General features: G+C 37.3%; 1 protein-coding gene across 1 annotated transcript in view; it reads left to right on the top strand.

Moving 5' to 3' along the window:
* LOC133564762 (rho guanine nucleotide exchange factor 17-like) overlaps positions 1–25,000 on the top strand; it is a 149,505-nt gene that overhangs the window by 73,477 nt on the left and 51,028 nt on the right. Inside the window, exon 2 of the mRNA XM_061919246.1 lies at positions 22,188–22,265. Coding sequence (XP_061775230.1) covers positions 22,188–22,265 — 78 coding nt within the window. The remainder of the gene's footprint in view (positions 1–22,187; positions 22,266–25,000) is intronic.

Here is a 25,000-nt window from a genome sequence, read left to right as displayed (position 1 = left end):
GCGTGTGTGTGTGAACTGTCAATGCTGACTTAATGGGGACATCACTCTGTTTACACACCTTTAGGGGACTTCTGACAATATGGGGACCTAAAAAACAGGTCCCCTGAAGGGAAACCTTTTCGAATGATAGTCAGGTCCATTCTGAAGATGCTTAAGTGAGTTTTAAGCTTTGGCCCACAAAACATTTTTTTTTAGGCCTCCACAACAAGTAGAAAGGGTGGTCCCCACATGTCATGATCAGACAGTTGGTCCCCATTCCAAATGATAACCTGTGTGTGTGTGTGTGTGTGTGTGTGTGTGTGTGTGTGTGTGTGTGTGTGTGTGTGTGTGTGTGTGTGTGCGTGTGTGCGTGTGTGTGTGAACTGTCAATGCTGACTTAATAGGGACATCACTCTGTTTACACACCTTTAGGGGACCTCTGACGATATGGGCACCCAAAAACAGGTCCCCTGAAGGGAAACCTTTTCGAATGATAGTCAGGTCCATTCTGAAGATGCTTAAGTGAGTTTTAAGCTTTGGCCCATAAAACTTTTTTTTTTAGGCCTCCACAACCTGTAGAAAGGGTGGTCCCCACAAGTCATGATCAGACAGTTGGTTCCCATTCCAAATGATAACCTGTGTGTGTGTGTGTGTGTCTGTGTGTGTGTGTGTGTGTGTGTGTGTGTGTGTGTGTGTGTGTGTGTGTGTGTGTGTGTGTGTGTGTGTGTGTGTGTGTGTGTGTGCATGTGCATGTGTGAGTGAACTGTCACTGCTGATTTAATGGGGACATCACTCTGTTTACACACCTTTAGGGGACTTCTGACAATATGGGGACCTAAAAAACAGGTCCCTGAAGGGAAACCTTTTTGAATTATAGACAGGTCCATTCTGAAGATGCCTAAGTGAATTTTAAGCTTTGGCCCATAAAACATGTTTACTGAAAAGTAAGCATGTCTAACATCTAATTTGAACTTTTTTTTTTAATGGTCCTCAGTAGTCACGAACAAATTATGCTAAGTTATTTAGATTTGGTCCCCATGAACCATATTAACAATTTTTCCCCAGGGTCCCCAGTAAGAATGATCAGCACATTACTTCATCAATCCAGAGATTTAAAGACGTGGATGAGCTAATTGGGCAGTGGACATTTGGCCCAATTTTTTTGGGCCTCCACAACCTGTAGAAAGGGGGGTCCCCACAAATTCTGATCAACAACTTGGTCCCCATTCCAAATGATAACCTGTGTGTGTGTGTGTGTGTGTGTGTGTGTGTGTGTGTGTGTGTGTGTGTGTGTGTGTGTGTGTGTGTGTGTGTGTGTATATAAGTGCACACACACCAACTCTTTCATAGACAAAACATAACGGTTGCTAATCCGAGCACTGAGCCTGCTAATCCACATGCAAGCTTTTGACGCGTGTGAGCAACTGTTGTTAATCTCTGCGGGCAAGAGGAAATATTACAACAAAATATAAATATTAATCATAATAGTCCTAACATGTACTTCCTCCACTGTAACATGCCAACGTTAGCATCGGTGATATTAGCATGCTATCATTTCACGCTTGCTTTCTGTATTTTTATACGTTTAAACCTAACATTCATGACTATTTTAGAAGTATGTCAACTATGCTAGCATGCTGAAATATTGTGCTAGCATTTAAGATAATTGTATTAATTTAAACCTAAAAAACACAGATTCTTATATTTGGTTATGTTAACATGTTATACTTGCATTTTAGCTAATTTCCTAGCTAATTTTTCTCGTTTAAACCTACATTTCACGGATTTTGGGACTTATCCCAAACTTTCAAGTATTTTAACTGTTTCCATTATAACAAGCTAATGTTAGCATACGCTTGGTGTCCTCAATACAACTAACATCCCTAAGCGTACGTTAGCATGCTAACATTTTATGTAAGCTTTTTATCTAAGTGTATTTGTTTGAACCTAAAAATCATGGCTTTTGATGTTAGGCATAATCTTAAAAGTATGTCAACGTATACTATATTAGCGTGCTAAAATATGTTAGCATTTTAGTTAATTTTATTCATTTTGACCTAAAAATCATCGATTTTGATAATTAGCGCCATTTTATAAACACGCTAACTTCTATTTTATCATGCTACCATTAGCACAGGGATGTTTTTGCTAGCATTTTAGGTAACTGTATTCATTTTGACCTTAAAATCATAGATTTTGATAATTGGCGCCATTTTATAAACACTTTAACTTCTATTTTATCATGCTACAATTAGAATACGGATGTTTTTTGCTATCATTTTAGTTAAATGTATTCATTTTGACCTGAGGATCATAGATTTGGATAATTGACGCCATTTTATAAATATGCTAACTTCCTTTTTATCCTGCTACCATTAGCATACGGATGTTTTTTTGCTAGCATTTTATTTGACTCTATTAATTTTTTACCTAAAATTCATACATTTTGATAATTGGCGCCATTTTTCATACACACTAACTTCTATTTTATCATGCTACAATTAGGATACGGATGTTTTTTGCTAGCGTTTTAGGTAATTGTATTCATTTTGACCTGAAAATCATACATTTTGATAATTGTTGCCATTTTATAGATACGCTAACTTCTATTTTATCATGCTACCATTAGCATAGGGATGTTTTTTGCTAGCATTTTAGTTAATTGTATTCATTTTGACCTAAAAATCATACATTTTGATAATTGGCGTCATTTTATAAACACTCCAACTTCTATTTTATCATGCTAGAATTAGCATACGGATGTTTTTTGCTTTCATTATAGTTAACTGTATTCATTTTGACCTGAAAATCATAGATTTTGATAATTGTCGCCATTTTACAGATACGCTAACTTCTATTTTATCATGCTACCATTAGCATGGGGATGTTTTTTGCTAGCATTTTAGTTAATTGTATTCATTTTGACCTAAAAATCATTGATTTTGATAATTAGCGCCATTTTATAAACACGCTAACTTCTATTTTATCATGCTACCATTAGCATAGGGATGTGTTTTGCTAGCATTTTAGTTAACTGTATTCATTTTGACCTAAAATTCATACATTTTGATAATTGGTGCCATTATATATACACGCTAACTTCTTTTTTATCATGCTACAATTAGCATAGGGATGTTTTTTGCTAGCGTTTTAGGTAATAGTATTCATTTTGACCTGAAAATCATAGATTTTGATAATTGTCACCATTTTATAGATACGCTAACTTCTATTTTATCATGCTATCATTAGCATACGGATGTTTTTTGCTAGCATTTTAGTTAACTCTATTAATTTTTACCTAAAATTCAGACATTTTGATAATTGGCGCCATTTTTCATACACACTAACTTCTATTTTATCATGCTACAATTAGTATGCGGATGTTTTTTGCTAGCGTTTTAGGTAATTGTATTCATTTTGACCTGAAAATCATAGATTTTGATAATTATCGCTATTTTATAGATACGCTAACTTCTATTTTATCATGCTATCATTAGCATACGGATGTTTTTTGCTATCATTTTAGTTAATTGTATTCATTTTGACCTGAAAATCATAGATTTTGATAATTGTCGCCATTTTATAGATACGCTAACTTCTATTTTATCATGCTACCATTAGCATAGGGATGTTTTTTGCTAGCATTTTAGTTAATTGTATTCATTTTGACCTAAAAATCATACATTTTAATAATTGGCGCCCTTATGTATACATGCTAACTTATATTTTATCATGCTACCATTAGCATACAGATGTTTTTTGCTCGAATTTTAGTTAATTGTTTTAATTTTGACCTGAAAATCATAGATTTTTATAATCGGCGCCATTTTACAAACACGCTAACTTCTATTTTATCATGCTACCATTAGCATGGGGATGTTTTTGCTAGCATTTTAGTTAATTGTATCATTTTGACCTAAAAATCATTGATTTTGATAATTGGCGCCATTTTATAAACACTCTAATTTCTATTTTATCATGCTACAATTAGCATACGGATGTTTTTTTGCTAGCATTTTAGTTAACTCTATTAATTTGACCTAAAATTCATACATTTTGATAATTGGCGCCATTTTATAAACATACTAACTTCCATTTTATCATGCTACATTAGCATACAGATGTTTTTTGCTAGCATTTTAGTTAATTGTATTCATTTTGACCTAAAAATCATACATTTTGATAATTGGCGTCATTTTATAAACACTCCAACTTCTATTTTATCATGCTATCATTAGCATAGGGATGTTTTTTGCTAGCATTTTAGTTAATTGTATTCATTTTGACCTAAAAATCATACATTTTAATAATTGGTGCCATTATGTATACATGCTAACTTATATTTTATCATGCTACCATTAGCATACAGATGTTTTTTGCTAGAATTTTTGTTAATTGTTTTAATTTTGACCTGAAAATCATAGGTTTTTATAATCGGCGCCATTTTACAAACACGCTAACTTCTATTTTATCATGCTACCATTAGCATAGGGATTTTTTTTTGCTAGCATTTTAGGTAACTATTCATTTAGATGTAAAAATCATAGATTTTGATAATTGGGGCCATTTTATAAACACTCCAACTTCTATTTTATCATGCTAGAATTAGCATACGGATGTTTTTTGCTATCATTATAGTTAACTGTATTAATTTTTACCTAAAATTCATACATTTTGATAATTGGCGCCATTTTATAAACACGCTAACTTCCATTTTCTCATGCTACATTAGCATATGGATGTTTTTTGCTAGCATTTTAGTTAATTGCATTCATTTTGACCTAAAAATTGTATATTTTGATAATTGGCGCCATTTTATAAACACGCTAACTTCTATTTTATCATGTTACCATTAGCATACGGATGTTTTTTGCTAGCATTTTAGTTAACTGTATTCATTTTGACCTAAAAATCATACATTTTAATAATTGGCGCCCTTATGTATACATGCTAACTTATATTTTATCATGCTACCATTAGCATACAGATGTTTTTTGCTCGAATTTTAGTTAATTGTTTTAATTTTGACCTGAAAATCATAGATTTTTATAATCGGCGCCATTTTACAAACACGCTAACTTCTATTTTATCATGCTACATTAGCATACGGATGTTTTTTGCTAGCATTTTAGTTAATTGTATTCATTTTGACCTAAAAATCGTATATTTTGATAATTGGCGCCATTTTATAAACACGCTAACTTCTATTGTATCATGTTACCATTAGCATACAGATGTTTTTTGCTAGCGTTTTAGTTAATTGTATTCATTATGACCTAAAAATCATACATTTTGATAATCGGCGCCATTTTAGAAACACGCTAACTTATATTTTATCATGCTACAATTAGCATACGGATGGTTTTTGCTATCATTTTAGTTAACTGTATTCTTTTTGACCTAAAATTCATACATTTTGATCATTGGCGCCATTATATATACACGCTAACTTCTATTTTATCATGCTACCATTAGCATAGGGATGTTTTTTGCTAGCATTTTAGGTAACTATTCATTTAGATCTAAAAATCATAGATTTTGATAATTGGGGCCATTTTAAAAACACGCTAACTTCTATTTTATCATGCTACATTAGCATACGGATGTTTTTTGCTAGCATTTTAGTTAATTGTATTCATTTTGACCTAAAAAGCGTATATTTTGATAATTGCCGCCATTTTATAAACACGCTAACTTCTATTTTATCATGCTACAATTAGCATACGGATGTTTTTTTGCTAGCATTTTAGTTAACTATTATTTTGACCTAAAATTCATACATTTTGATTATTGGCGCCATTTTATAAACAGGCTAACTTCTATTTTATCATGCCACATTAGCATACGGATGTTTTTTGCTAGCATTTTAGTTAATTGTATTAATTTTGACCTAAAAATCATACATTTTGATAATTGGCGCCATTTTATAAACAGGCTAACTTTTATTTTATCATGCTACATTAGCATACGGATGTTTTTTGCTAGCATTTTAGTTAATTGTATTCATTTTGACCTAAAAATCATACATTTTGATAATCGGCGCCATTTTAGAAACACGCTAACTTCTATTTTATCATGCTACTATTAGCTTACGGATGTTTTTTGCTGGCATTTTAGCAATTCTTTATGATTTTATCCTAAAATTCATGTATTTTGAGGCTTTTCTCCATCATGCAAGTATGTTGTTTCCTTTATACATCAATACGGTTTCTCGGTGCATAGAGTTTGTTTGTCCGACGGATGTCTCGTCCTCCGTACGTGAATTCAAGTGCAGTGTCAGCAGAAAAAGGATGAGAGGCGATGACGTCGGCAACACCGGATCAATACGGAGTCTGATCGTTATTGATACCTTCGGACTAGGTCACAGCAATTAGTGACAAACATTGCATAAGCCAGAGGTGCTGGAAGACGTCCACGTTTGCATCGTAGATCCAGGGAATGTCGACGACTTATGAGACGGCGCTGTGTTAGGGCTCAGGCACAGACTGTTGCCGTGGGATACCGTTGGCGGGGGAAGAGAGAGAGGGCTTGGATGGCGGCGATGACACGACGATGATAAACCGTGTCTGGAGTTACTCAACTGTGCAGAAAGATTATTATCAGCTGTTATTTCCTGCACAAAAACATGCAAATGGGAAAATATTTAAACAAAAGTTAGACTTTTCAAGTGTAAAACGGACACCGGGAATGTATGAAAACTTGTGGATGACAATAAGGAAGCCTTATTTTTATAATTATTACTATTATTACAGTTAATGCGACTCAGTGTGTGCTTTTGCTGCCATCTAGTGTCCACTTTTAAGTCTGTGTGCTGTAAAACAAGTAAAGCATCAACACCTGTACAGTATTTGTTTCCCAATTTTTGTTAACATCTTGTGCTCTTGGAGATGAAAGTTGCAGGGAACACTTCAAATATTAATAACACATTTAGAAAATGGTAAGTTAATTGCACATTTAAAAAAAAAAAGCTATGAAACACGGGTGTCCAAATTAGTATTTGAAATCCATCCATCCATTTTCTGCCGCTTGTCCCTTTTGGGGTCGCGGGCGCTGCTGGAGCCTATCTTAGCTAATATTTGAAATATTAATTTCAAATATCTGACTGCTGTTAATGAGTCTCTAGTTTGTGGACAATATGATCAGATAGTTATTACTATATTATCACATACATTATTATTACTATATTATCACATAGTTATTACTAAATTATCACATACATCATTATTACTATATTATCACATAGTTATTACTATATCATCACATACATTATTATTACTATATTATCACATAGTTATTACTATATTATCACATACATTATTATTACTATATTATCACATACATCATTATTACTATATTATCACATAGTTATTACTATAATATCACATACATCATTATTACTATATTATAACATAGTTATTACTATATTATCACATCATTATTACTATATTATCACATACATCTTTATTACTATATTATCATATAGTTATTACCATATTATCACATAGTTATTACTGTAATATCACATACATATATTACTATATTCTCACACCGTTATTACTATATTATCACGTAGTTATTACTATATTATCACATACATCATTATTACTATATTATCACATAGTTATTAATGTAATATCATATACAACATTATTACTATATTATCACATAGTTATTAATGTAATATATACATCATTTGTACTATATTATCACATAGTTTTTACTATATTATCACATAGTTATTACTATAATATCGCATACATCATTATTACTATATTATCACATAGTTATTACTATATTATCACATAGTTATTACTATAATATCACATAGTTATTACTATATTATCACATAGTTATTACTACATTATCACATACATCTGTATTACTATATTATCACATAGTTATTACTATATTATCACATAGTTATTACTACATTATCACATACATCTGTATTACTATATTATCACATAGTTATTACTATATTATCACATACATCATTATTACTACATTATCACATACAACATTATGAATGTAGGGCATTCAGGGAGGCATTACTTCCTGTCCTCGTTCCATAACACAAAAATGCACAGCCACGTGTAAACAAAACACAACCGGTCCTACTTTGGTCGACAAAAACATTTTTTTTTTTTTTTTCCGGAAACATCTGAGATGGGAACACGCCGGCGGCGGCAGGTTCATTACGATGATGAAGTGGCTTCCCTTTTGGGAAGTTTGGCCCGACAAAGCAAGAAGATGTTGCAAAATGGAAGATATTTTTAGTTCGGTCACATATTAAAATAAGAGAGTAACAGTATACAACACAGGTCTGAAACAGGAAGTACGTAGCCTTCAACAGGAAGTATGTGCGGCAGTACTGCAAGGGCTACGTGAAAATTTTGGTTGATTTAAAAAAAAAAATATATATATTTTTTTAATATTCCCCCATTATATTTTCATTAAACAGACTTGAACATCGAGACAACAAACTGTCACGTAGTGGAATGGGAATACATATTAAAATGAATATTATTATTATTATTATGTTCATGTTAGCCTTTAAGATGGCTACCGATCAGTGCTCTATTGTCAGCTAACAATTAGCATGTTAGTTACCAACCAGCAGTTGGCACGCGAGTTGTCGGATAGCAATTAGCGCACTATTTGCCAGCTAGCGGAGTTTCGATTTGAAAAAGGTGACAGGTTTTTACAAAACTTTTATTTTTGGGACGGCGTGGCGCAGTGGGAGAGTGGCCGTGCGCAACCCGAGGGTCCCTGGTTCAATTCCCACCTAGTACCAACCTTGTCACGTCCGTTGTGTCCTTGAGCAAGACACTTCACCCTTGCTCCTGATGGGTGCTGGTTGGTGCCTTGCATGGCAGCTCCCTCCATCAGTGTGTGAATGTGTGGGTAAATGTGGAAGTAGTGTCAAAGCGCTTTGAGTACCTTGAAGGTAGAAAAGCGCTATACAAGTACAACCCATTTTGAAGGGGTAATTTTCAACTTCCTGTTGATTTTTGCTAAATGTAGGTCTAAGTGAGACCTACATAGAAGTTTTTGTTTCATGTCTTTCTAGCATTCCTACTGGAAGTTACAAGCAATTTTGTTTGTGTTTTCTTCCTAGGAGCAGTTTTTGCTGTGTTTTATTCAAAAATTGCGCTAGAGCGCAATTTCGAGTTTTATTTATTTATTTTTTTCATTAGATTACAATTTATTTCTGCCAGTCCTGATGTGTGTGCCAAGTTTGGTGAGTTTTGAAGCATTTTAAGGGGGTCAAATTACAGCTCAAAGAGGCAAAAATAGCATTTTTTGCGAAAATGTTGCTTTGAATGGGTTTTTGCAACATTTTTGTTGATTTTTGCCCTAGAAAGTACTATTATGAAATCTAGGTCTAAGTCAGCCCTATATATGGGTTTTTGTTTCATGTCTCTACGACATTGCTAACGGAAGTTACAAGCAGTCTGGGTTTTTTTTCCCGTAGGGGGCGCTAGAGCCCATTTTTGATTTTTAGGGTTTGGTTTTTTTAATTAGATGGCAATTTTCGCCAGTTCTGATGTGTGTGAAATTTGGTGAGTTTTGAAGCTTGTTCAGGGGGTCAAATAACAGTTCAAAGAGGCGGCGGAATAATAATAATAATAATAATAAAACACAGCAGTTTCAATAGGGTCCTTGGCCCATGGCAAAGGACTTCTGTGGAGTCCTTTACCATGGACCAAGGACCCTAATAACTTTAGGTGAGTTGCAATATTCAATAAATAATCAATAATTGGAGGTCAGTCCATGCATTCAGAATGTTGATGTATCAATGATTTGAATAGTCACACTAGCAATGTTATGTGTTGACTGATATTCTTCTCACACACTTTATTTCTCTGGCTTCGTGAAAACCTGCAGTTTTTATGCCAACTTTTATTGAGTCACCGACTAAGTCAGCATAAAAAACACTTTCATGAATCCTATGGTGATTCTGCTCTGCATTTTAGCCATTTATGCGTCCTCCTTTTGTTCCCCCTTGCTATTTATATATATTTTTTAATCTCTTTGGCGATGTCATGACGATGTGAGTCAGGCCCCGCCCGCGGACTGTTGGGCTTCCGGAGCCGGGGTTGCCATGGTTACCTGGCCGGTGACTCAAAACGGGCGTTATTTTGCCTCCTTCTGATGTGACCACTCTTTGATTGTTTTGATAGACCTGCAGCACAAATGCAACCTGGGATTTGATTGGTTCTCAGACACACACACACACACACACACACACACACACACACTAGACTGAGTGATGGATCACACCTTTGTCTGTTCTCTCCTGGGGTTTTAATGTCAGTCTTTCCCACAGGACTTGAGGCCTGATTATGTAATCGTTAAATTTGCATTATTGAAGCCATAAAAGAAGAGAATAACAATGAGGAAAAGCATGATAATTATGTGTAGAACTAGGATAGGGGTGATGAAACGATATCAATATATATCACGATAGACACTTAATCGATGTCAATAAAAAATGTATTACGTTACGTGCGAATATGGCAACATTGGTCCTTTCTGCTCCGTCTTCTTATTCTCTGGCAGACCAGCCGTGGTCCAATGTGTTCATGAGTGAGGGTTGAACATATTTGTGGCGGGAAACACCTGACACCTGCATCTAATTGACTCGCATTCAATTACCAGCCTAATTATGGATGTATAAAGAATATTTGATTGGTTAATTGATCGTCAACTTAGATGTGTCATCAATTAAAATCTAATTGGAATTGAATAAATACATTTTTTTAATGTAAAAGCACATTTATTTAATTAACTACTTTTGATTGTAATGAATTATTTCAGAATTGAGTTATTGATTTCATGGATTATTAGATTTTTGGAAAACAATAGTTAAATAATCCAATATTTTAATATAAAAAATCAATAATTAAATGACTAGGTTGAACAGAGTAATATTTAATAAATTAGTTCAATATTTGATTAATTATTCAATAATGAGTGATTTCATGATGTAATGGATTATTAGATATGTTAAATAAATGATACAAAATTATCATTAAATAATGAAAATAAAGTTATTAATTAACTCCATCCATCCATTTTTCTACTGCTTGTCCCAGACAGACAACATTCACAAATGATCCAATAAATTAATTTAAAAAAATTGAATAATTAATTAAATGAATAGTTGGATTAGACAAATGAATGAATTAAAATGACATTTTATCATTGAAATAGTTACTTTAAAATGGAATTATTTCAGAATTTGTAATTGATTTCAATATTTAATTGACTATTTATTAAACATAGTAAATAATTATATGTATTAATTAATTATTAAATGACAAAATTGATTAGATGATTGGATTAATTGAAATTCAATAATTTAAGTAATCATTTCAATATTTACTGAATTATTTCTGAAATTGATCATTATTTCATGATTTAACTGTTTATTTATTAAATACAATACATCCATACATCCATTTTCTACTGCTTGTCCCTTTAGGGGTTGCGGGGGGGCTCTGGTGCCTTTCTCAACTACAATCGGGCGGAAGACGGTGTACACCCTGGACAAGTCGCCACCTCATCGCAGACAACATTCACAAATGATCCAATAAATTCATTTAAAACAATTGAATAATTCATTAATTGAATAGTGTAATTAGACGAATGGGTGAATTAAAATGACATTTTATCATTGAATTAGTTTTTTTGAATCAAATTATTTCAAATTTGATGATTGATTTCTTTATTTCATTATTTAATTTACTATTTATTAAACGTAATAAATAGTTAAAATGAATGATTAAGTACATTTTGAAAATAAATTGTATGATAAAATAAATAAATGACTAAATTGATTAGATTTGAAATTGTATTTAGTCATTTAATTAATCATATTAATATTTAATGAATTATTTCTGAAGTTGATCATTGATTTCATCATTTAACCGATTATTTAATAAATGTAATATTATTAGAAAAATATAAATATAATATAGTTATTTATTTATTAAATATATGAAATACATTATTAAATGAATAGTTATTTATATTTTAAAATTAATAGTTTAATAAATTAATGAAATGACTAAATTGATTAGGTTTGAAATTTAATTTAATCATTTAATCAATGATATCAATATTTAATGAATTATTTCTGAAATGGATCATTGATTTCATTATTTCATGATTTAACCGATTATTTATTAAATATAATACAATTATAAAAATATAATGTAATTATGTATTTATTAAATATATGTTTTAAAATATTAAATTGTGAAATTATGAAATTCATAATTTATTGAATTGATTAAAAGTAAAAAAAAATATTAAAAACGATTAGATGTATTTTTTCATTAAAAAAATATAATTATAATATAATTAATAACAAAAAGTAATGATCTGAATATTCATTTCATTTTGTCCTAATTGGCCCTCCGTAGATTGTCTTGTTTGCACTTGGGTATGAGTAGTTGAAGTACCGTACACCGCGTCTTTGAAACAGGAGTTCAGAACATTCCGAGCTACATCCAAATATGTCAAGAATGATGATGACTGTGAAGATGATGACTGTGAAGATGATGACTGTGAAGATGATGACTGTGAGGATGATGACTGTGAAGATGACTGTGAAGATGATGACTGTGAAGATGATGACTGTGAAGATGATGACTGTGAAGATGATGACTGTGAGGATGATGACTGTGAAGATGATGACTGTGAAGATGATGACTGTGAAGATGACGACTGTGAAGATGATGACTGTGAAGATGATGACTGTGAGGATGATGACTGTGAAGATGACTGTGAAGATGATGACTGTGAAGATGATGACTGTGAAGATGATGACTGTGAAGATGATGACTGTGAGGATGATGACTGTGAAGATGATGACTGTGAAGATGATGACTGTGAAGATGATGACTGTGAAGATGACGACTGTGAAGATGATGACTGTGAAGATGATGACTGTGAAGATGATGACTGTGAAGATGACGACTGTGAAGATGATGACTGTGAGGATGATGACTGTGAAGATGATGAGTGTGAAGATGATGACTGTGAGGATGACGACTGTGAAGATGACGACTGTGAAGATGATGACTGTGAAGATGATGACTGTGAAGATGACGACTGTGAAGATGACGACTGTGAGGATGATGACTGTGAAGATGATGACTGTGAAGATGATGACTGTGAGGATGACGACTGTGAAGATGACGACTGTGAAGATGATGACTGTGAAGATGATGACTGTGAAGATGACGACTGTGAAGATGATGACTGTGAAGATGACGACTGTGAGGATGATGACTGTGAAGATGACGACTGTGAAGATGACGACTGTGAGGATGACGACTGTGAGGATGATGACTGTGAAGATGATGACTGTGAAGATGATGACTGTGAAGATGATGACTGTGAAGATGACGACTGTGAAGATGACGACTGTGAAGATGACGACTGTGAAGATGACGACTGTGAAGATGACGACTGTGAGGATTATGTCTGTGAGGATGATGACTGTGAAGATGATGACTGTGAAGATGATGACTGTGAAGATGATGTCTGTGAAGATGATGACTGTGAAGATGACTGTGAAGATGATGACTGTGAAGATGACGACTGTGAAGATGATGACTGTGAAGATGATGACTGTGAAGATGACGACTGTGAAGATGACGACTGTGAGGATTGTCTGTGAAGATGACGACTGTGAAGATGACGACTGTGAAGATGACGACTGTGAAGATGATGACTGTGAAGATGTTGACTGTGAAGATGATGACTGTGAAGATGATGACTGTGAAGATGTTGACTGTGAAGATGATGACTGTGAAGATGATGACTGTGAAGATGATGACTGTGAAGATGATGACTGTGAAGATGTTGACTGTGAAGATGTTGACTGTGAAGATGATGACTGTGAAGATAATAACTGTGAAGATGATAACTGTGAAGATGTTGACTGTGAAGATGATGACTGTGAAGATGTTGACTGTGAAGATGATGACTGTGAAGATGATGACTGTGAAGATGATGACTGTGAAGATGATGACTGTGAGGATGATGACTGTGAAGATGATGACTGTGAAGATGATGACTGTGAAGATGATGACTGTGAAGATGATGACTGTGAAGATGATGACTGTGAAGATGATGACTGTGAAGATGATGACTGTGAAGATGTTGACTGTGAAGATGTTGACTGTGAAGATGATGACTGTGAAGATAATAACTGTGAAGATGATAACTGTGAAGATGTTGACTGTGAAGATGATGACTGTGAAGATGTTGACTGTGAAGATGATGACTGTGAAGATGACTGTGAAGATGATGACTGTGAAGATGATGACTGTGAGGATGATGACTGTGAAGATGATGACTGTGAAGATGATGACTGTGAAGATGATGACTGTGAGGATGATGACTGTGAAGATGATGACTGTGAAGATGTTGACTGTGAAGATGATGACTGTGAAGATGATAACTGTGAAGATGTTGACTGTGAAGATGATGACTGTGAAGATGTTGACTGTGAAGATGTTGACTGTGAAGATGATGACTGTGAAGATGGTGACTGTGAAGATGATGACTGTGAAGATGATGACTGTGAAGATGATGACTGTGAAGATGATGACTGTGAAGATGATGAGTGTGAAGATGATGACTGTGAAGATGATGACTTTGAGGATGATGACTGTGAAGATGATGACTGTGAAGATGATGACTGTGAAGATGGTGACTGTGAAGATGATGACTGTGAAGATGATAACTGTGAAGATGTTGACTGTGAAGATGATGACTGTGAAGATGATAACTGTGAAGATGTTGACTGTGAAGATGATGACTGTGAAGATGTTGACTGTGAAGATGTTGACTGTGAAGATGATGACTGTGAAGATGGTGACTGTGAAGATGATGACTGTGAAGATGATGACTGTGAAGATGATGACTGTGAAGATGATGACTGTGAAGATGATGAGTGTGAAGATGATGACTGTGAAGATGATGACTTTGAGGATGATGACTGTGAAGATGATGACTGTGAAGATGATGACTGTGAAGATGGTGACTGTGAAGATGATGTCTGTGAAGATGATGACTGTGAAGATGATGACTGTGAAGATGATGACTGTGAAGATGATGACTGTGAAGATAATGACTGTGAAGATGGTGACTGTGAAGATGATGTCTGTGAAGATGATGACTGTGAAGATGATGACTGTGAAGATGATGACTGTGAAGATGACGACTGTGAAGATGATGACTGTGAAGATGATGACTGTGAAGATGATGACTTTGAGGATGATGACTGTGAAGATGATGACTGTGAAGATGATGACTGTGAAGATGGTGACTGTGAAGATGATGTCTGTGAAGATGATGACTGTGAAGATGATGACTGTGAAGATGATGACTGTGAAGATGATGACTGTGAAGATGACGACTGTGAAGATGACGACTGTGAAGATGACGACTGTGAAGATGACGACTGTGAAGATGATGACTGTGAAGATGATGACTGTGAAGATGATGACTGTGAAGATGATGACTTTGAGGATGATGACTGTGAAGATGATGACTGTGAGGATGATGACTGTGAAGATGATGACTGTGAAGATGATGACTGTGAAGATGACGACTGTGAAGATGACGACTGTGAAGATGATGACTGTGAAGATGATGACTGTGAAGATGATGACTGTGAAGATGACGACTGTGAAGATGATGACTGTGAAGATGATGACTGTGAAGATGTTGACTGTGAAGATGACTGTGAAGATGTTGACTGTGAAGATGACGACTGTGAAGATGACGACTGTGAAGATGTTGACTGTGAAGATGTTGACTGTGAAGATGATGACTGTGAAGATGATGACTGTGAAGATGATGACTGTGAGGATGACGACTGTGAAGATGACGACTGCGAGGATGATGACTGCGAGGATGATGACTGTGAGGATGATGACTGTGAGGATGATGACTGTGAGGATGATGACTGTGAGGATGACGACTGTGAAGATGATGACTGTGAAGATGATGACTGTGAAGATGATGTCTGTGAAGATGATGACTGTGAAGATGATGACTGTGAAGATGATGACTGTGAAGATGATGACTGTGAAGATGATGACTGTGAAGATGATGACTGTGAAGATGACTGTGAAGATGATGACTGTGAAGATGATGACTGTGAAGATGATGACTGTGAAGATGACTGTGAAGATGATGACTGTGAAGATGGTGACTGTGAAGATGATGACTGTGAAGATGATGACTGTGAAGATGATGAGTGTGAAGATGATGACTGTGAAGATGATGACTGTGAAGATGACGACTGTGAAGATGATGACTGTGAAGATGATGACTGTGAAGATGATGACTGTGAAGATGATGACTGTGAGGACGATGACTGTGAGGATGATGACTGTGAAGATGATGACTGTGAAGATGATGACTGTGAGGATGATGACTGTGAGGATAATGACTGTGAAGATGATGACTGTGAAGATGATGACTGTGAAGATGATGACTGTGAGGATGATGACTGTGAAGATGATGACTGTGAAGATGATGACTTTGAGGATGATGACTGTGAAGATGATGACTGTGAAGATGATGACTGTGAAGATGGTGACTGTGAAGATGATGTCCGTGAAGATGATGACTGTGAAGATGATGACTGTGAAGATGATGACTGTGAAGATGATGACTGTGAAGATGATGACTGTGAAGATGACGACTGTGAAGATGACGACTGTGAAGATGACGACTGTGAAGATGACGACTGTGAAGATGACTGTGAAGATGATGACTGTGAAGATGATGACTGTGAAGATGATGACTGTGAAGATGATGACTGTGAAGATGATGACTTTGAGGATGATGACTGTGAAGATGATGACTGTGAGGATGATGACTGTGAAGATGATGACTGTGAAGATGATGACTGTGAAGATGACGACTGTGAAGATGATGACTGTGAAGATGATGACTGTGAAGATGATGACTGTGAAGATGATGACTGTGAAGATGATGACTGTGAAGATGATGACTGTGAAGATGATGACTGTGAAGATGACGACTGTGAAGATGACGACTGTGAAGATGATGACTGTGAAGATGTTGACTGTGAAGATGATGACTGTGAAGATGTTGACTGTGAAGATGACGACTGTGAAGATGACGACTGTGAAGATGACGACTGTGAAGATGTTGACTGTGAAGATGTTGACTGTGAAGATGATGACTGTGAAGATGATGACTGTGAAGATGATGACTGTGAGGATGACGACTGTGAAGATGACGACTGCGAGGATGACGACTGTGAAGATGATGACTGTGAAGATGTTGACTGTGAAGATGACGACTGTGAAGATGATGACTGTGAAGATGATGACTGTGAAGATGATGACTGTGAAGATGATGACTGTGAAGATGTTGACTGTGAAGATGATGACTGTGAAGATGATAACTGTGAAGATGATGACTGTGAAGATGTTGACTGTGAAGATGATGACTGTGAAGATGATGACTGTGAAGATGATGACTGTGAAGATGATGAATGTGAAGATGATGACTGTGAGGACGATGACTGTGAAGATGATGACTGTGAAGATGATGACTGTGAAGATGATGACTGTGAGGATGATGACTGTGAAGATGATGACTGTGAAGATGTTGACTGTGAAGATGACTGTGAAGATGATAACTGTGAAGATGTTGACTGTGAAGATGATGACTGTGAAGATGTTGACTGTGAAGATGTTGACTGTGAAGATGATGACTGTGAAGATGATGACTGTGAAGATGATGACTGTGAAGATGATGACTGTGAAGATGTTGACTGTGAAGATGATGACTGTGAAGATGATGACTGTGAAGATGTTGACTGTGAAGATGATGACTGTGAAGATGATGACTGTGAAGATGATGACTGTGAAGATGATGACTGTGAAGATGTTGACTGTGAAGATGTTGACTGTGAAGATGATGACTGTGAAGATAATAACTGTGAAGATGATAACTGTGAAGATGTTGACTGTGAAGATGATGACTGTGAAGATGTTGACTGTGAAGATGATGACTGTGAAGATGATGACTGTGAAGATGATGACTGTGAAGATGATGACTGTGAAGATGATGACTGTGAAGATGATGACTGTGAAGATGATGACTGTGAAGATGATGACTGTGAAGATGATGACTGTGAAGATGATGACTGTGAAGATGTTGACTGTGAAGATGTTGACTGTGAAGATGATGACTGTGAAGATAATAACTGTGAAGATGATAACTGTGAAGATGTTGACTGTGAAGATGATGACTGTGAAGATGTTGACTGTGAAGATGATGACTGTGAAGATGACTGTGAAGATGATGACTGTGAAGATGATGACTGTGAGGATGATGACTGTGAAGATGATGACTGTGAAGATGATGACTGTGAAGATGATGACTGTGAGGATGATGACTGTGAAGATGTTGACTGTGAAGATGTTGACTGTGAAGATGATGACTGTGAAGATGATAACTGTGAAGATGTTGACTGTGAAGATGATGACTGTGAAGATGTTGACTGTGAAGATGATGACTGTGAAGATGGTGACTGTGAAGATGATGACTGTGAAGATGATGACTGTGAAGATGATGACTGTGAAGATGATGACTGTGAAGATGATGAGTGTGAAGATGATGACTGTGAAGATGATGACTTTGAGGATGATGACTGTGAAGATGATGACTGTGAAGATGATGACTGTGAAGATGGTGACTGTGAAGATGATGACTGTGAAGATGATAACTGTGAAGATGTTGACTGTGAAGATGATGACTGTGAAGATGATAACTGTGAAGATGTTGACTGTGAAGATGATGACTGTGAAGATGTTGACTGTGAAGATGTTGACTGTGAAGATGATGACTGTGAAGATGGTGACTGTGAAGATGATGACTGTGAAGATGATGACTGTGAAGATGATGACTGTGAAGATGATGACTGTGAAGATGATGAGTGTGAAGATGATGACTGTGAAGATGATGACTTTGAGGATGATGACTGTGAAGATGATGACTGTGAAGATGATGACTGTGAAGATGGTGACTGTGAAGATGATGTCTGTGAAGATGATGACTGTGAAGATGATGACTGTGAAGATGATGACTGTGAAGATGATGACTGTGAAGATAATGACTGTGAAGATGGTGACTGTGAAGATGATGTCTGTGAAGATGATGACTGTGAAGATGATGACTGTGAAGATGATGACTGTGAAGATGACGACTGTGAAGATGATGACTGTGAAGATGATGACTGTGAAGATGATGACTTTGAGGATGATGACTGTGAAGATGATGACTGTGAAGATGATGACTGTGAAGATGGTGACTGTGAAGATGATGTCTGTGAAGATGATGACTGTGAAGATGATGACTGTGAAGATGATGACTGTGAAGATGATGACTGTGAAGATGACGACTGTGAAGATGACGACTGTGAAGATGACGACTGTGAAGATGACGACTGTGAAGATGACGACTGTGAAGATGATGACTGTGAAGATGATGACTGTGAAGATGATGACTTTGAGGATGATGACTGTGAAGATGATGACTGTGAGGATGATGACTGTGAAGATGATGACTGTGAAGATGATGACTGTGAAGATGACGACTGTGAAGATGACGACTGTGAAGATGATGACTGTGAAGATGATGACTGTGAAGATGATGACTGTGAAGATGACGACTGTGAAGATGATGACTGTGAAGATGATGACTGTGAAGATGTTGACTGTGAAGATGACTGTGAAGATGTTGACTGTGAAGATGACGACTGTGAAGATGACGACTGTGAAGATGTTGACTGTGAAGATGATGACTGTGAAGATGATGACTGTGAAGATGATGACTGTGAGGATGACGACTGTGAAGATGACGACTGCGAGGATGATGACTGCGAGGATGATGACTGTGAGGATGATGACTGTGAGGATGATGACTGTGAGGATGATGACTGTGAGGATGACGACTGTGAAGATGATGACTGTGAAGATGATGACTGTGAAGATGATGTCTGTGAAGATGATGACTGTGAAGATGATGACTGTGAAGATGATGACTGTGAAGATGATGACTGTGAAGATGATGACTGTGAAGATGACTGTGAAGATGATGACTGTGAAGATGATGACTGTGAAGATGATGACTGTGAAGATGACTGTGAAGATGATGACTGTGAAGATGGTGACTGTGAAGATGATGACTGTGAAGATGATGACTGTGAAGATGATGAGTGTGAAGATGATGACTGTGAAGATGATGACTGTGAAGATGACGACTGTGAAGATGATGACTGTGAAGATGATGACTGTGAAGATGATGACTGTGAAGATGATGACTGTGAGGATGATGACTGTGAGGATGATGACTGTGAAGATGATGACTGTGAAGATGATGACTGTGAGGATGATGACTGTGAGGATAATGACTGTGAAGATGATGACTGTGAAGATGATGACTGTGAAGATGATGACTGTGAGGATGATGACTGTGAAGATGATGACTGTGAAGATGATGACTTTGAGGATGATGACTGTGAAGATGATGACTGTGAAGATGATGACTGTGAAGATGGTGACTGTGAAGATGATGTCCGTGAAGATGATGACTGTGAAGATGATGACTGTGAAGATGATGACTGTGAAGATGATGACTGTGAAGATGATGACTGTGAAGATGACGACTGTGAAGATGACGACTGTGAAGATGACGACTGTGAAGATGACGACTGTGAAGATGACGACTGTGAAGATGACTGTGAAGATGATGACTGTGAAGATGATGACTGTGAAGATGATGACTGTGAAGATGATGACTGTGAAGATGATGACTTTGAGGATGATGACTGTGAAGATGATGACTGTGAGGATGATGACTGTGAAGATGATGACTGTGAAGATGATGACTGTGAAGATGACGACTGTGAAGATGATGACTGTGAAGATGATGACTGTGAAGATGATGACTGTGAAGATGATGACTGTGAAGATGATGACTGTGAAGATGACGACTGTGAAGATGACGACTGTGAAGATGATGACTGTGAAGATGTTGACTGTGAAGATGATGACTGTGAAGATGTTGACTGTGAAGATGACGACTGTGAAGATGACGACTGTGAAGATGACGACTGTGAAGATGTTGACTGTGAAGATGTTGACTGTGAAGATGATGACTGTGAAGATGATGACTGTGAAGATGATGACTGTGAGGATGACGACTGTGAAGATGACGACTGCGAGGATGACGACTGTGAAGATGATGACTGTGAGGATGATGACTGTGAGGATGATGACTGTGAGGATGATGACTGTGAGGATGACGACTGTGAAGATGATGACTGTGAAGATGAAGACTGTGAAGATGATGTCTGTGAAGATGATGACTTTGAGGATGATGACTGTGAAGATGATGACTGTGAAGATGATGACTGTGAAGATGGTGACTGTGAAGATGATGTCTGTGAAGATGATGACTGTGAAGATGATGACTGTGAAGATGATGACTGTGAAGATGATGTCTGTGAAGATGATGACTGTGAAGATGATGACTGTGAAGATGACTGTGAAGATGATGACTGTGAAGATGATGACTGTGAAGATGATGACTGTGAAGATGATGACTGTGAAGATGATGACTGTGAAGATGATGACTGTGAAGATGATGACTGTGAAGATGATGACTGTGAAGATGACGACTGTGAAGATGATGACTGTGAAGATGATGACTGTGAAGATGATGACTGTGAGGATGATGACTGTGAGGATGATGACTGTGAAGATGATGACTGTGAAGATGATGACTGTGAAGATGATGACTGTGAGGATGATGACTGTGAAGATGATGACTGTGAAGATGACGACTGTGAAGATGATGACTGTGAAGATGATGACTGTGAAGATGATGACTGTGAGGATGATGACTGTGAGGATGATGACTGTGAAGATGATGACTGTGAAGATGATGACTGTGAAGATGATGACTGTGAGGATGATGACTGTGAAGATGATGACTGTGAAGATGATGACTGTGAAGATGATGACTGTGAAGATGATGACTGTGAGGATGATGACTGTGAAGATGATGACTGTGAAGATGATGACTGTGAGGATGATGACTGTGAGGATGATGACCTTGTGCTTGTGTCCCCGCAGGACATGAGGAAACATGTGATGCTGACCCTGCTGGACACGGAGAGGTCCTACGTGGACTCCCTGCGTACGCTCACTCAGGTACTCGCCTTCTTCTGTTTTCTTCCTGCCAACAAAGAAGGTTCTCCTTAATCCACTTAACCTGCGTCCCCATAATCTGCCGAGCTGTGGTCAGCGTGATCATTGGCCCCGCCTTCCGGCGCTTGGGGCGGTACAGCTCGCTTGGTAGAGCAACTTGAGGGGTCCTGGTTCGATCCCCGCTTCTGCCGTTGTGTCCTTGGGCAAGACACTTGACCCACCTGCGCCTAGTGCCACCCACACTGCTTTAAATGTAACTTAGGTCTCTCTCGGCTTTCACGACTTTGAGTCACTAGAGAAAAGTGCTATATAAATACAATGCACTGCACGCGCGCGCGCACGCACGCGCGTTCGCACTCACGCACGCACAGTCACACGCACGCACACTTGTTTGAACGCACGCGCACTTGTTTGCATGCACGCACGCTTGCACTCACGCACGCACGCTCACGCACGAACACATGCACGCACGCACACTCGCACGCAAGCTTGTTCGCACGCACGCTCGCACGCACACTTGTTTGCACGCACGCACACTTGTTTGCACGCACGCAGGCTTGCACTCACTCACGCATGCATGCACGCACATTCACGCACGAACACATGCACGCACGCACACTCGCACGCAAGCTTGTTCCCAGGCACACTCGCACGCACGCTCGCACTCACGCACGCACACTTGTTCGCAGGCACGCACACACACTTTTTTGCATGCACGCACGCACACTTGTTTGCATGCACACACACACCATTCACGCACGAACACGTGCACGCACGCACACTCGCACGCAAGCCAGTTCGCACGCACACTCGCACGCACGCACGCACACTTGTTTGCATGCACACTCGCACGCACGCTTGTTTGCATGCACGCACGCTTGCACTCACGCACGCATGCACGCACATGCACGCACGAACACATGCACGCATGCACACTCGCATGCACGCTTGTTCGCACGCACACTTGCACGCACGCTCGCATGCTTATTCGCACGCACACTTGCACGCACGCACGCACTCTCGCACTCACGCACGCTTATTCGCACGCACACTTGCACGCACGCACACTTGTTGGCACGCACGCACACTTGTTTGCATGCACGCACGCCTGCACGCATGCACGCACATTAACGCACACACACATGCACGCACGCACACTCGCACGCAAGCTTGTTCGCACGCATGCACGCTTATTCGCACGCACACTCGCACGCACGCTCGCACTCACGCACGCACACTTGCACGCACGCACACTTGTTTGCATGCACGCACGCTTGCACTCACGCACGCATGCACGCACACTCACGCAGGCACACTCGCACGCAAGCTTGTTCGCATGCATGCACGCACGCACGCTTATTCGCACGCACACTTGATCGCACGCACGCGCACTCAATACGCTCGTTCTTACGCAAGGGGCGGCATAGCTCAGTTGGTAGAGTGGCCGTGCCAGCAACTTGAGGGTTCCAGGTTCGATCCCAGCTTCCGCCAGCCAAGTCACTGCCGTTGTGTCCTTGGGCAAGACACTTTACCCACCTGCTCCCAGTGCCACCCACACTGCTTTAAATGGAACTTAGATATTGGCTTTCACTCTGTAAAAGCGCTTTGAGTCACTAGAGAAAAGCGCTATATAAATATCATTGACTTCAGCTGGGTTGCTAGAGACCAAAGAGTGATGCTGAGATGTATTCAGCGACACATCAGACACTTTCATGTGTTCTCAAAGTGACTTTCATGTGTTGGCGTCCAGCTGATGTTGACATTTCGTGTCACGTGACTTTCTGTGACGCCGTCCCACAAACCCGCCATTCATTAATAAACGTCCAGAGCGTCCAAAACATACAAAACCGTTTTAAACCCCTTCAGAATCGTAGTTGGAACGGCGAAAATGCAGGGAAAAAACATGAGTGATATTTGAAACAGAAATAAAATAAACAACTAACAAGAAAAAACAGGAATGAGTTGAGATTTTAACCACAAAAAGTCATAGTTGAAATATTAATGAGCGAATTTATTGATGCAAGTTTCAAGAGAAAATATTATTTTAAAAGTAAATATTGAAAAAAAATTATTCAAATAAAATAAAGCAATAGGTAACAAAAACACAGTCGTAGATAAAACATTTATTTGTGCAGAAAAAGTAAGTGAGAGACTTAAATGATGCAACGTTCTTTATAAAATATATATTTATTCATGTATTTTTTTTTATATTACGTAAATAAACAAAAATCCAAAAATAGATAACAGAAATTGACTGCAATTTTAACCCTCAGTCGTAATTAAAATATACATTTTAGACAACTAAAAATATGTAATTAGAGTTTAATAATGCAACTTCCGTTAAAAAAAACATGTATTTTTTCAAGTAAATATATAAAAAAATGCAAATAAAAAAATAATAGAAAATGGATAACAGGAATCGACTTCAATTTCAACCCTCATAGTAGTTAAAATATATAAATTGTACATGATTACAAAAACTGAGTGAACATAATGATACAATTTTTTATTTGAATAAAATTATTTTAGAAATAAACAAATAACATGAAGAAAATAGTTAAAGCAATGAGTTTGGATTTTAACCACAAAAAGTTTTCTGTAAAATATTAACTGTACAGAAAAAAAATAAATGAGTGAATTTAATCTAAGTTTCAATGGAAAAATATTATCTAAAATGTAAATATTCTAAAAATAATACACATATATATGTATATATATTTTATTTTATTTATTTATTA

This window comes from Nerophis ophidion, linkage group LG13 (assembly GCF_033978795.1).
Source record: "Nerophis ophidion isolate RoL-2023_Sa linkage group LG13, RoL_Noph_v1.0, whole genome shotgun sequence".
In the NCBI taxonomy this organism is placed as follows: domain Eukaryota; kingdom Metazoa; phylum Chordata; class Actinopteri; order Syngnathiformes; family Syngnathidae; genus Nerophis; species Nerophis ophidion.
Note: the sequence above shows the minus strand (reverse complement) of the source record. Positions and strands in the feature narration are given on the sequence as shown.